This window comes from Toxotes jaculatrix, chromosome 1, assembly GCF_017976425.1.
Source record: "Toxotes jaculatrix isolate fToxJac2 chromosome 1, fToxJac2.pri, whole genome shotgun sequence".
NCBI classification, from domain to species: domain Eukaryota; kingdom Metazoa; phylum Chordata; class Actinopteri; family Toxotidae; genus Toxotes; species Toxotes jaculatrix.
The window spans coordinates 2,182,622-2,197,901 of record NC_054394.1 but is presented as its reverse complement, the minus strand read 5'-3'; the positions used below and the strand labels follow the sequence as shown (position 1 = coordinate 2,197,901).

Below are 15,280 nucleotides of genomic sequence, written 5' to 3'. Positions count from 1 at the left end.
TGTACACACTAGTGGAAGAAGCAGCACTTGAATGTTCCCAGGCAGCCTAACCGTGTGTCAAGCTCCAGATTGAAATTCAGGCCCACAGTCAAATGCATATCCCCCACTGTGGCAGCCAGACAAAGAACATAATGGAAGGAGAGAGCCCTTCAATTACGTTGCTACAAATGCTTTCTGACAGCCTAAATGGACTACAAGCCAAAGCCTTGACGTGGATTAATCTAATATCTACCACTTGGCTGTCTGACCACTGAACTGGGAAGTACTGGTGAATGTGTGTCTGTGTGTGTGTGTGTGTGTACCACAGAGGCAGAGTGGACAGAATGGTTTGACAGGGATGATGAGAGGGGATCTGGAGACTGGGAGAAACTGTCTGACCTGCACGAGGCCTATCCAGACCGACTGTGTGGCAGTCCACTGGACATCCAGGTAATCCTCTTCTTACTCCATAAGACACGTATACATGCATGTGTGTCTGCACCTGCACCCGTCCCACACCCTCAGAGCTCAATCCATTACCTGCTACTACGATCTAAATCAAATCTGGACCCATCCTGACCTGTTCATCAGTGCAGTGACCCCACCTCTACACATAATGTTAATTAAACACACAGGCTGCACAGTCACTCACATTCAGACTCATCCAGACTGTATTTAAGCTGAGCTCGTATTACGGTCGGTCTGAGGTTATCTGCCATTTTCCAAAACATACTGACTGTTCCATTCAGATGTGGAGGCACTCGCTCAGTCAGCTCCCACTTGTTGATCTAACGTGACACAAAGAGAATCGATTTTGCGGTAACCATCTGTCCTCATGTCCAAAGTGACTCCCTGTTGCTCTCAGTCAGCTGTATTCTCAGTGGTGGACTGATGATGAGCTGAAGGGTGAAAGGTTGTGTTGTAGGCTTTCACAATTAAAAAAAAAAAAAAAAAAAAAGTCACCAAGCCACAGGAATGAGAGCTGCTGATGCTGGCTACAAGCAAAGAAAACTTCAACACGCAACATACACAGCAACTGTAACAATAAGTGTCAGTATAAAAACAAAAGAAAAAAAAGAATCAGGGAACACAATCTGTCAATCAACCATCACACAGTGATTACATGATGTGTGTGTGCTCATGCAGATGATTGACAATGTGTGATGGTTTTGGCGTGTGCCTTGCAAATATACGTGTTGCGTTTTTGGCACATGATGTCGTTTTCTTGGTGCACACACTGTGCACCTCTTCCTTCTGTCTCTTTTGTCTGTGAGGCTTGTAGAGCCTGGTCCTGGCCCTGGTCTGTCTCTCATCAGTCCTGCAGACGCTGGTGTTCGAGGACAGTGTTGGCACCTTTAAATGAGAGGCGTCACCGTGGCTTTCCTCAGCTCCTCTTGAATGTCTCCATCTATACCACAAAAACATTTCTGGCTGATGCATCTGTGTTGTTGAAAAACATCAGTTAGGACCATTGTGCTTCTCTGACAGGAGAATGTGCAGGAGTATGTAGAAAATACTGAATACATACAAGTTATACAACATGTGAGATATTACATCTTAAAGGTTTCAGCATTCACATCTAAAAATACATTTTCATATTCAGGTGAACAGAATGAACAGCACATCAGCATCATGCCTTAGTGAGCATTCAAACGTCCTCTGGTCCTCACTGGTCCTCACAGTGTCCTCTCTGTGCAGGACGCTCATCAGAGGGACACTTGTCTTTCTCTTAGGACAGTGTGACACTGTGGGTTTCTCCAACAAGGCAAAGTTAACTGAAAATCGAGTCCTGTCCTTTGTGGACAGCAGTGCAGGAGGAAGTTCAGACTTGTTCTCTGTGACTGTTCCCATCATCGTCACACATCAGTGAAATGTCTGCAGTGACATGGTGACATGATGAAAATGTCCAACCAGACTGAATGCTATAAACTGGAGGAGGATTTATCTCTGGATCTGTATACACCAGACAGAATCAGCAGACCCATGTGGGCTTGGATGTCTGTCCAATCTGCCTCCTTGCAGTCCTCCCCATGGTTTCAACTGGGTCCATTAAGAACAGTTCAAAGCAGGATTTGATGTCACCAGTCCGGAGTGTGGCAGACCAGGTCGACCCTGGGATCATCCCGACAGCAATCTCAGCTGACAGTCTTCTCTCCTCTCAGATGGGCACGAAGACCAGGACAAATTCCCATTCTATCTCTGGAAGGGTACAGGCTCAGCAGGGCCCTGCTCCTCATCACTTGATTGCTCTACATCAGTTGTCTCATGGTCGGGATCATATTCTGTGATGTCTTTGTCTTCTGACACTTCCTCGTCTCATGCGTCTTCTCTGTCAGTTTCATCTCTCTCCTCCTCACCAGTTTCATGATCAAAGTCCTCTCAGAGTCATCGTTTGGTCTTTGTGGTGCCACAGAATGAAATATGGACACTTTATATAAAGAGCAGTGAGGCAGGTACTCTATATGACTGATTTATATTCCCATCACCTGTAGGTATAATATTTTGCGTGGAAGGTGTGGTTTTCATTTGTGGGTGGGTGTGTGTGTATACACTTGGCTCTTAATTGTCCAAGACCAACAAGGACAACAACAAGCTCAGCCATTTCTTGCAATTTTGGTTCAAGAGACCAGACAAACTGATCTTTTGCCAAAAGAATTAATGATATTTTGTTTAATTCAGCTTCAATCAACTTCAGTTCTGTGTAAACAACACATAGCCTAGTTTCACAGCCTACAAAAGGCCTATATTAAAATGAATAAAGCAAATCAAACATGTTTGACATGTAGTATTTTGTATTAAATTCATAGAGAATGTTTGATCTGTAAAAAGAAGGCCTGGGTGGTGATTAGACAGACTGTGTTTGACCAGCAGGGTTTCTGTTAGCAGCCACATTACAGAGCTGTGGTTCATGTGCAAAGTGTCACTGAAATAGACACACAACTCAGTGTAGCTCTGCTCACACTGCTTATTGATGCTTTGACATCACATCATTCATTAAAACTGCTATCATTCCAGAAGCAAACATCTGGCTTTGCATGTACCTGGATAGAGGTACCACATACTGAACTTGGACTATATTTATCTAAAGTGCCATTAGAATATTTACATTTATTATTTATTACAAAATCTTGAGCCTGCAGTTCAGTTCAGGCCTTATAGTTCCCTTTAGTGTGTAGATCATTACAACTTCTATCATTATCCTGTGTGTTCTCTTCAACTGTTCATATACTCTGTGCCTCGAGTTAAGGGTGTCCTTAGGCACAGTGATGCACAGTATCCAGGTTATGAGTCTTATCCTGGTTTGGATCATATTCAGGATAAGATGTACAATGTTTTATTCATGTCTCAGCCAGGAGTTTTATTTAATGATATGACCATGAGTGTCAGCCCCCAGTAGAGTGCCCCATTATAGCGTCAGTCAGCAGACTCCTCTCAAAACCAGGTGTACATCACAGTGTGGCCATGGTGTCTGAAATTAATTATAAAAAATGTCTTACTCTTCTTTGGTTCCCCTCCAGCTGGTGGGACCTGAGGCAACCACCTCACTCTCCAGTGCCTGCAAAAGTCTTAAGCTGTCTTAAGCAATGTGTTTTTTTTTTGTTTTTGTCCTTAATAAGTCAGTATAGCTGTAAGTTGTAATTCATGTCTAAGTCATCAGACTCGTGACTTCAGTCTGACTGAAGGTCAAATCGTGTGATATGAGTCCACACCTCTACAATGAGGGGCATTGTCTTGAAAGACAGACAGGTTCTAGGAATAGTTTTTCCAGCTCAGTACGAACGGTTGAAGCGGAGGCAAAATGTTAACTTAGACCCATGAGATGTGAAAAACTGTGACTTCAGTCCACTCCAAAGATGTTTTATTTTATGTTCCATGTCCTCAAAACATGTAGAAACAGAAAAGATGACAGTGTTATATATAAGAGCAGTGGGAGCCTCTCATGTGACTCACCCAGCAACTCAAGTCCTGTACTCACAGTGACCGTGAGACTAGCCTTGTCTACTAACAAGGTACAGGGGACACGTTACAGTCTGCAGCCTGTGAGTTATTTGAAAGTCATAGTGTATGTTTGCATTTTTGTCAGAGCTTGGCTACTGTTTCTTCCTGTTGTCAGTCTTTTCGATAAACTAGGGCAAACACACGTAAGTCCTGTCTCTCTACTGGAAGTTTTTGAGAGGGAGAATTAACAACAGTCTCTTGTAATAAATGAAAACATAAAATAATGACTGCAGCTGTTTATTGTATTTCTTAACAGCAGATGTTTCTTGATGTTAAATTGCTTCAGTGTATCAAAGCCACATGCTCATGGAGCTTTAGTATGAATACTTTTAATGAAATATAACTTTCAGTGTAGCTTCAAACACCGTATATATCCAAAGCCTGATGCATTTTATTCCTCTACCAAAGGGATCCATTGTTCCAAAAACATATCATCTTCAACTTAGACATGCACTTCTGGGCTGGCACACAGAACATGACATAACACGTACACATGATGCCAATCCACTCACTCCATTTAACAATCCGTGTGCACAGTTTTTCACCTAAAATTTTTTTTCTGGGGGGCTTTGTAATTTAGTCCACCAGCTGTAGTTTTGTAGTTTCAAGTTTCCTTAATCAAAACCTTGCAACTTCTTTTTTTTTTTAAGCTTTACTACACAACACCAGTAGTAACTGGTATTTTGATCAGCTTGGGGTTGAGTGACAAAGGTTAGAGAGTGAGACACATAACAACGTGGGATGAGTCTGCACAGTGTGTGGACAAGTCATAAAAAAATCTGTTACAAAACAACATGTTTCTGAAACTATACTAACCTTTGTGGCTGCAGCCTGTCCCTAAAGTTGTATTCCTTGAGATTTCACTCTTGGTTGATTTGGTGAAACCTTTAGTTACTGTAGAAACAGCAAATACAGCTTAATACTACAGCAAACACTGGCTGAGCAGCCACTGTGTCAGAAACACAACAGAAGAGCTGTTTCATCTGTTTCCAGCACAGCTCAAGCTCACGTTGCTTTAATGAGTCAGTAATAATTACAACCACCATCTAAATCTCACACTGCGCACAACACCAGCAGTTTTCCACACAACAGCAAGACACAGTAAAAGGAGTTGGTTAGCTCGCTGAGGAGCTGGAGGTGTGCAGCCCGTTGCCTCCAGCGATCCATCTAACAGCTCACCGAGACATGGAGACAGCTCCTCTGGTTCCATTAGTCCATGACCAAAATGACTGTGTGTTTTGCCAGTTGAATGCTTTTAATAGTAGCAGCAAGAAAAAAAAATATTCTAATTGCATCATCAGTAACTTAATACAGCTTTGATACAGTGTAATTCAATTTAATTTGATTTATATAGCACAGAATCTTAACTGAAGTTATCTCAAGGCACTTTCCATATAGAGCAGGTCTACACCATATTCTTTATAATATTATCTACAGAGACCCTAGAGCTGCACTTGGCGACAGCGGCAAGGAAAAACTCTCTTTAACAGGTTGAAACCTTGAACAGAGCCTGGCCTCATGGTGGACGAGAGAGAGAGAGAGAGGGGAGGGGGCAAGAGGGGAGGAAAGAGAACACAGGACAATGCAGGTTTCATGATGCCAGCAGGATTAAAAGTAATAAGGGGACAGTAGTAGGATCAGTATTAGGACTGATAACAATTCAAGCAACAACAATAGAAGAACTAACAATGGTAAGACTAATAATAGGACTAATAATAATAATTAATGAGACCAGTAATAGGGGCAGTAGGTGGCCCACAGCAGCAGATCCAGCCTCTATAGCTCAGAGGGCAGATGAGCCTGCAGAGAAGAGAGGAGAGAAAGAACAGAACTACAGGAAAGAGAAGCAGCTGAGTTAGTAACATGTATTAATGAGAGTGAACAGTAAACAGTGAGGTTATTATCATTGCGATGAAGTTATGTTGGATTACATGTCGCATCATTTACCATGTGTCCCTTGTGTGTGTGAAGTCAGTTTGAATGCAACACAGGAACAGCTAACTCTGTTGCTACATAGAGAAAGAAAGAAAAGAAAGTATATTTAATGGCTTCTGAAAAAAAAAAAAGCAGTGACCAGAAATAGTGTCAGTAAGAGGCTGTGATTTCATAAAAACCGTAAGAATAAAAACTTTGATCTCACACCTACCTGTAGCAACAATAATGTCGTATTAATGATGCTCCTAAGAGAAGCCGCCGCTGGACACGCTCCAGATGCTCCCATGTCCAGTTTTATTGGAGTACGTCTGTCCATCCAGTCAGGTGATCATCAGCACGAAGCCAGGCTTTCATTACTGCGCTGCTGGGACATGACATGGCCGCAGCCAGTGAATGTGATTCAGCCTGGCACCATAAAGCAGCAGCTGTTAGCCTTCCATGAAGATAAGCAATAGTGCCAGGTCTGCCCACACAGCCTCCAACACCCATACCATTACCTCAAAAAAATAGCTACTGAGGGCTCCAACTGCTCTTTTTCATGGCTGCTGTGCAATTTGCTACCTCCACGTTGTCCTCTTTTCAACGTCCTTACAATCTGTCCTTTATGTTCTCTTGTTCTCCTACTGTGCTGTTTTTGCCATTTGATAAAATAAATTATTCCCAGTGGATAGTCTGCATAAAATAATGATTTCCAGAAATGTACTAATCTTGGTTTTTCTATTTTTAAATGATTATCTGCCTTTTATGATGTAGTAAGCTGCAATTTCATTCTGTTTTCATAAACATTTAGGAAGAACTGCCATGTCCTCCATAGCTTGCCAGCTCTGTGTGTGTCATCATTTTTCCACAGAGCCTGGACATAGTCAAAGTTTTCCTCCGTTTGCAGTTTTCACTGTCTAATTTGCCTCTGTGGGATCTCTATTTTTAGCTGCCAAGTATTCTTTTTTTTTTATTCTGTTGTTGTCTCATTCCAGTTTGTTACGTAATGTTGTTCTGATTTGTTTTGGATTATCTGACGATCCTAAGGAAATGTGAGGAGGCTCACCGCCTCAGGATGAATGTCGGCACTTTCCCGTTCTTGCTTGGGCTTGTGCTATAAAGGTAACACTGAAGGTCACTGGAATTCAAGAGGTTATAGTTTTATAGTTTTTGTAGGTTTTTGTTTGGATGTCAGAAATGGTTACTGTATTAATTTTTTAGACATTAGCATCAATAAACAAATGAGACCACATACAAAAACGAGGAGAGTTGGCAGCTTGTGCTGGCCTCTCCACTGTGTTTATGACACCAACTGTGTTCTGAAGGGAAATCTGAAATCAAGAGCATATTAGGTGCAAACAGTGCTAAAACCTTCACACTCCCCATGTAAAAGACTCATTTAAAATGACAGCTTTGATGTTGGCAGTGAATTCTTGTGTGAGAAGATGGGACACTCATCCTTGCATGTCCACAACTTTACTGCAATGAGCCATATGTCTACAAACAACTTTCTAGCTAATACGAATGACACATGGAATTTTGAGAAATGACAGTTAGCATAAGTCTTTATGTTAAACTCTGTATACCAGTGGATAGCAACAGTGTTGGTCTCTGGACAAATGTAGCTGTGGAAACGTACACACTGTCCTAACCCTCACTACAAGCGGACTTGAGGAGATTCCTGCTGTCAGACACACACAAGACAAATACCAGGTGTGAGGGTGGCCGAGAACCCCGGTATAAAACAATGAGTTGCAGCAGTCTGGAGCAGTTCCCAATTCCATTTTATTTGTTAAAAATGAGAATCTTGCTCAGAAACTCCAATGTAAAAATTCACATTGGGCAACCAGAAAGAGAAAAGTAAGCAAAAAAAAAAAAAAAAAAAATACCAAAAAGAACTCACTTCTCAAAGGAATCAAAGTAATACACAACAAAAGAATTCACTCTAACTGCCTTCCCGGCTATACCCTTAAAACTCAGGTCCACGGTAGGAGCTACGTTCTGGAGCTACGTTCTGGAGCTGTGCTTCTCTTCTCTCTCGCCTCCCAACCACCACAGCCTCCTCATTTTTATACTGGTGGACTGTACCTTCCCAGTTAATCAAAATCAATTATGTCCATCACACTTACAGTAATTGCAATATCAAATAACACATTGTCACATAGAAGTTCAGTTAAACTTACGTTAAAAACACACATTTCTTTCTAAACAGGATACTTAAACTGGTTATTTCAGCACAAAAGACAAAACACCCCTCCCACTCTACCACACTTGGTTTATTCCCCTGTGAACCCCCCTATTTAACCAAATGGACCGCTCCAGCTCTGGTTTTGGCTGTTCCTGGTCTGACAGAGGAAGAAGCGCAACAAAGGAGACAGGTGAACACAATCACAATGCCTCTTCTCTTCTTCACCTCCTCATCCAAATGTCCACACCGCACAAATCACCAACATTTCACACCAGGATTGACATTCTGATAAAGTGAGAAAGAGTGTGTAGTGCATGTGCCTTACTAAAGGGCACGGGGTCTCCCCGTGACACCAGGTGTCTGGTGCAAAAACGCATCACTATAGACAAGCTTATTCTCAGGATTTTGAAATGTTCCTTTAATCTTTACCATTGATGTGTCACAAAATAGGGGGTAACGTTTTGGTTTTAGTATCCTCCAGTCATTTTTTGCCATTCATCATTCCCTTATCCAGGCTGAAACCCATGACGGCATACCATCCAACCAGACAGGAGACGTGATCCACAAGAACGACAAGGACTATGGCTTTGTCTGCCTCAACAAGGACCAGGCTCATGGCCTCTGTCGCAACTACAGGGTCCGCTTCCTCTGTGGGAAACTGGGTATGTTCATCACATTCTGTCAGTGACTGTTTGCATGTCTGTGTGGACAGTATGTGTACCAGTATCTGCATGGATTTTTTTTCTCCACTTCTGTGCTTTTTCTGAAAATTAAGAGAATATAAACCCTGATGCTCTTGGTACACCATATTACTATTCAACAAGGATTAATGGCTCTCACAAGTATATCATGAATAGAGAGCTAAAGCTGATCCCTGCTGTTATATGTACACAAACACTCTGGCTGTGCTCCAGAGGGTGAGTTGTGTGTGGGCAGGCTGCTATGGTTGGAATGCATGGAGCCCACATCATGGTGCAGGAAAACACTGCCACATAGCCAGCTCAGAGTTCACAGGCTCTGCTCCAGCCATACTGAGATACCACGGACCTGTGTCTGGGCTTGTCTGTGTGTGTGTGTGTGTGTGTTATGTGGAGAGTGCAAGGGAATAATGGTGAAATATTTTCTCTAGATTGACACTGGGTACAACCCATTTGCAACACTATGCAATTACCCTACAATGTGTCAGAGTACATCTGCACGCACCCACTCATTCTAGGAAAATCTTTGTTTGTCTGTATTCTGAACTGAGACAAGATGTAATTTTAGACCAAGATTTATTCCAGTTATCAAACGCTCACACAATTAGATCTCAGGCAAACACGGACGGCGTACAACTTCAGAAACGTTAAATCACATTTTCATTAAGTTGTACAAACAAGTGCTTTCAGTCAAGACGGAGTGTCAAAATTTTAAAATATTTAAATAAAGCATTACATCCAGCCTACTTCCTCATTTCATTTGTGTGGCTGACACAGCAGAGAAATGCTTACCAGAGGTATGTTGCTGAGGAGGGTAGAGGGTAGAAGACAAAGACAAAAAGATCTAAGATGCACACTGCTTTTGTTATTTTTTATCTGTTTTATTTATTTAAAATTAAAAAAAATAATTTAGGACGGGCCCTCACTTACAATGACAGCAAATAACAGTTTAAATGACTTCAGAAGCTGAATGTTTTGTTTAAAGGTTCCAGGTGGTCGGATAAAAACTAAAAGCAAATCTTCCAAGCTCAGTATAGACTTTAGGGACTTGCAGAGAAAGCCGTTCATTACTTTGAGTCTGAGCATAGGAGTCATATGAGATGGCAGCTTCCCAACCAGGGCCTTGCTGATAAACAAACACATATGCCTATCACGTCTTTCAGGCAGAGAAGACCACCCAACTTTTTCATACAGGATGCAATGATGAGCACTATAAACATCTCCAGCAATAAACCTAAGGGCAGAGTGGTAAACAGCATCCAAGGGTTTAAGAGTGGAGGCAGAGGCATGCAGCCTATAAATCACACATCATAATCCACAACAGAGAGGAAAAAAGTTTCAACAATCTTTTTCCAAAACACAAGAAACTTCTATTTCTATACAAAAAAAAATGTCGTAATTTCTTTACAAGATTGTTTATATGATAGTAGCAAAAATAAGAGAGACAGGTATAATATTAGTAATTGTTTAAAGTTTCATTAAACAGACTATAGCTATATTCATCAAATTGTTCTGGATTACACTTACTGTTCACCCCACTTACAGGGGTATCCCCCTGCTCAGCCTCCCACTGGTCGACCATCAGATTCACCAGGAACAAAAGTGGACCAGCTCTTTGCCCTTGCAGTGACACTGCAGGGCTCGTGAATTTTTTTCCATCCAGTCTACACATGTTGTGTGGAGTTGGAGAAGGCTTAGGACCGTGCCCCTTGCAAGTCTCTTGCTGAGGGTGCTGGGGAAATACGGGGTGCCCGGGTCATAGCTACATATGAGCCATCTGGTCCTTGTGTAACTGGGTGAGAATTGTGTCTGTATTCTCAGCAGGACCCCAAGCACATTCTCTGTGGGTGTTGTGCCCTTGTCACCGGTTCTGTTCATGAATTTCACAGACAGAACAGAACAGAAAGTATCTGGTACGGTGACCTAAGGATCGCAGCTCTGTGTTTTGCTGATGACATGATTCTTCTGGCTTTAGTGACCTGTAATTACAGAAGGAGCTGGATGTCTGAGGACGAGTAGAACCACTGACAAGGATGAGAGAGAGGCTCTGAGCCACGGACAAATCCAGAACACACGGGAGGGATTATGTACTGTACTGTGCAAATGTTTAAGGCACTAAAAATAAAGTCAGGATGCTTTCAGAAACAGTGCCATAAATAGCTTTTATGGGCTGACTTCATACAAGACGCAGTATGAAGTTAACAACTAAATCAAATCGGTACTTCGTGTGACCACCCTTTACCTTTAAGACAGCATCAGTTCTTCTGGATACACTTGTGCATAGGTACTTGGCAGGAAGGATGTTCTAAGCATCTTAGAAACTTGCCACAGTTCTTGTGTGGATTTAGGCTGACTCAGTGTCTTCTATGTCTTCATGTAATCCCAGACTGACATCACCTTGACATCAGGGCAGGTCATACCATCTGTTGCAAGAATTCCCATTCTTCTTATTGCTGAAGATCTAAAATGCGTAAAACATTTTGCACAGTACTGTATATGTACAGCACCATCTGGCCTGGGAACACCAGGGCATTCACCAGAACAAGCTGGATGGGAAGATAGATATCCACATGGATAGATAGATAGATGGATAGACTGAGGAAATGGCATTTGCATTCTTATTTTAAAAGTGAGAGAATAACAGTGTGTAACAGCTTTAAAGTTAAGTGACCCCACATGATTCCCATGTCTGGCGTGCTGTGTAAATTATTATTATTATATTGCCAAGAATTTAAATAATAATAATAATAATAATCCAATTCCAAATTATTAGAATAAAATCACTGGATTTGAATTGGAATTAAAGCACCATATTGGTTAGCTACTGTGGAAATGAGACTTAAATATGCACACAGGCACTGTGAGCATGGATCTTCTGAATATTTACCAGAGTTTCTGTTTGTGACTGTGTAGGCCTGTGTGAATGTAGCAGTGTATGGGTCAGCTTTGCTGCAGTCTATGTGCTCTAACTCTCACCATCTTCCTCTGTAGTTCGCCCACAGGCCTCCATTTCCATCGACATGTTGTCCAACAGCAGCATCCTGGAGCTCGCTGACCAACCAGAGGGCTGGGGGTCAGGGGATCGGGTGGTGGTGGCCAGCACAGACTACTCCATGCACCAGTCCGAAGAGTTTACCCTGTTGCCCTGCCCTACTTGCACATCCAACCAGGTCAAGGTCCAAGGTGAGAGAACCAGTGACCTACAGTGTATTACCATGCAGCCTTGGTATGAAAGGTTATGATGCTGCTTGGGTTGAGGCTACTGTTGAAACGTTTATCAAGTTGCAGACTAACCAGACTTTTAAATATTGACATAAAGACTGGTCCACAGTGTTCTTTAACATGTTTCAGAGCTAGCTACTTTCACTGGATAGGTCTTTTGACCGAAGCTGTTAAGCTGTTGTGTAGAGGCAGTTTGAATCCAGTGCAGGAAAGGCAGACTTCAGTCCAAATGCTAATGTTGAAAAAGGATAGTTTCACGTATTTGGTGCTAAAACAATTATAGAAAATTTGATTAATTCCGTAATCAATCAGAGGCTAAGGACTCTACTCACCTGAATAGAAAGACATCAGTTTGCTTTGGGGCTTAAAACAGGGGAAAGGTTTTCAGCTTAATACGGGTGAGTCAGAGCGAACTGAGGTGTGTTTTCCACTCATTCTCAGCTCCTGTGAGTTACCTCTGGCACAGCTCAGCTTCATCATTGTTAAGCTTAAAAATTCGATAACAAAACATGTAGATGGCAGGTTAGAAGATCTTGAGTTAAGTAGTAAGAACAGTGTGCTTCCAGAAATTTAGATGCATAGTAAATTCAAATATTACTGTCCATTCTCTTTGGAGGATCACCTCTTTTCACTGTTGGACCTTGTGCGAGAAGAGGAAGCACAACATCTGAATTTTTCAGATGTTCTTTTTTAATACACTATCAGCTGCTGTACTGTTACTGTGACAGGTCTACTGCATGGGTAGACCTGTATTTTATCTGTCATATATGTTTTTTGTGTACACATGGTTTCATGTAGCTCAGTGGAACTAGAAAGGCACTAACTCTTACTGGGTTCAATCACCGGTCTATCTGAATGGGTAGATTTAAAAAAGAGAAGAAAATAGAGGCAATGGAGGAAAAAGGAAAAAATACCTTCATTGGAAAATTGAATCTTGCAGAAATTCACATGAAAGTCAGTTGTTTCAAAACATCAACACTGAGCTGGACATTTTAGGCCACTCACCGAGGCTGTAGAAAAATCTTTAAGAGAAACCATTCAACAATATTCAGAAAACAAACTTTTTTTTTTATTTCATTTGAAGGACTTTTATTCTAAATTGAAATGGTGAGCTACATAAAGTCAGCTTCACCTTTATAGCACGCGGAACACAAACCACTTTGTTGCAAAGTGTTTCACAAGGTTAGAAGCAAAAGGTGAACAAAAAGGAGAACAAGAAAGAAGGTGGACTAATGAAAAAGCACCAACTACATAAACCAAAACAGTGGAAATACATTGGTCACAAAGAAAGGCATAACTGTGTCTTGAATCAGTCTCTTAAAATGTCAGTGGTAACAGTCAGATTGTGTCACAGTTTAGATGCTGGTTAGTCTGAGTCCAGGTTTACTGTAATGCAAACAGGCAGAGAACAAGAAATACAACTAATGCTTTTCTTATGAAGTGGTTAGCAACCAGATGTCAGAATTATGACATTAAATGTATTGTCCTTAAGATTTTCATTATATCATTTTATATTATATCAAACTCCTTTTTTGACATTGTTGTGTCAAGCTGTCTGCTTAAGTATTGTTTGAAGCTGTATTTTGAGTGTTCAGGTTTCCATAAGTTCCAGCTGTTTTCTGCATAGATAACGTGAAGTGACTGACACTGACGCTGATGTAAGCCTTGGACTGGCATTAACTCCTCCAGGCTGAATCATCAGTACAAAAAATGAACAGTTGCATTATAGAAAATGAGGGGGAGCAGTTAAAGGAAAACAACAGTTTAATACAACATGAACTGTATTCTTCATAGCTCTGCCCATAGACTCTGTCTTTTATGATGTGTGCTCCCCAGAGTAACAGCCGAGATCTTATAAAACAGTCCGATGGGTCAGTAAATATGAGCGGTCAGACTATCGCACAGGCTCGAAACAAATCCCCAGGTTGGTCAGATTTATGTGGAAGAGAGAACAAAAGCGAAATTATTAGCCAAACTGCCTCCTGTAAACATCCATCACAGACTACATTTTCAATTTTGACCTGCCATACTGAACATGGCTGTGGTGCACTCAGGGATTTCCTGTGCAATGAGGGATTATCAGCAGCATTGCGAGTGCACTCACTTTTATTTTGACCTCCAAGTAAAGTGGGAGCAAATCTGTCAAAAAGGCTTGTTTACAACCTGCATGACTGTCTGACTGCTTGTATTTGTTTCCCCATTAGACCTATGTTCTCTGTTTGCTGCCCCCAGTGGTCAGCACATGTATCAGTTTGAACGGACCCACGTTATTAAGACACTCTTGTTGTTGCCACTGCAGGTGTCAGGAAGAAGTGAAATCGGAAATGTCACTTTTTTTTAGCATGAGCTCATTTTTATCCACTGAATACTGAGTGAGTGGGTGAGTTCCTCTTTAGGTGCAGCCTATAGTGATTTGGAATGAAATCCTTGTCAAGCTACGGCAATTTCCATCTGCCTAAACAGATTAAAATCACACATTGAAACATTTTTTTTATTGCTGAGAAACCTTCCGTGACAGTTAAGGCTGAGTCTACAGAGGTGAAGGTGTGTGTGTGTGTTTGAGTGTGTGTGTGCGTGCAAAAATTCCCAGTCTAATAGAGGCCCAGAGACAACCTAGGAAAGCGTTTGGGAGTCAGTGGAAGGTGTTTTGGCCCTTTCCTGCTGACATACATAGACACACACACACACACACACACACACATGCTAGCATGAGCACTTACACGTAAAGACACTTCTTTTCTTTCTCTCTGTACCATACACTCACTCAGCAGAGTTCCTCAGGTCAGCCTTGTCATTCCTCACTGTTCTCTTGTATGACTCAAATGGCCTTTGTCTTTGTTGCTTGGAAAAGACTTTTTTTTTTTGCCCGCAGTGGCTAAAAGTCAGCATTAACGTGATGTGACGCGTCCTCTCATAGCTGCCTCGTCCTGTCACCGATTCACACACGGGAAAAAAAATTCAACTTAGCATTTCCTCCGCTGTGGGTTTAGGACTCCATCCATTTATTTTTCAAATCTCAACCTGAACTGCTGGCATTTGTCTCCTGCCCAGCTGCATCAGAACATCAGTCCATTAAAATTCCCCCATACCTCCCGCCTTCTCTCTCCTTTCTGTTTTTTTGTTCTCAGCTCTCTGACATCACCGGGTTTTTGGCCATCCAAAGTGGAAATCCTATTTCTGTGAGCCCAGGGCTGCTCCTCAGAGCTCCTGTCATTCTCCTCCTCACTGTAACACTCTTCATTAATTCCTGCCCTCGTGCCACTTTGCAGCACTGCTTTTG

The 15,280-nt window shown here is 41.8% G+C and overlaps 1 protein-coding gene across 2 annotated transcripts in view; it reads left to right on the top strand.

Annotated features, from left to right (window-relative positions):
* LOC121179337 (cell migration-inducing and hyaluronan-binding protein-like) overlaps positions 1 to 15,280 on the top strand; it is a 140,703-nt gene that overhangs the window by 85,879 nt on the left and 39,544 nt on the right. For both annotated transcript variants that reach the window (XM_041034128.1, XM_041034137.1), the window contains 3 exons: positions 308 to 429; positions 8,595 to 8,742; positions 11,770 to 11,961. In XM_041034128.1, coding sequence (XP_040890062.1) covers positions 308 to 429; positions 8,595 to 8,742; positions 11,770 to 11,961 — 462 coding nt within the window. The remainder of the gene's footprint in view (positions 1 to 307; positions 430 to 8,594; positions 8,743 to 11,769; positions 11,962 to 15,280) is intronic.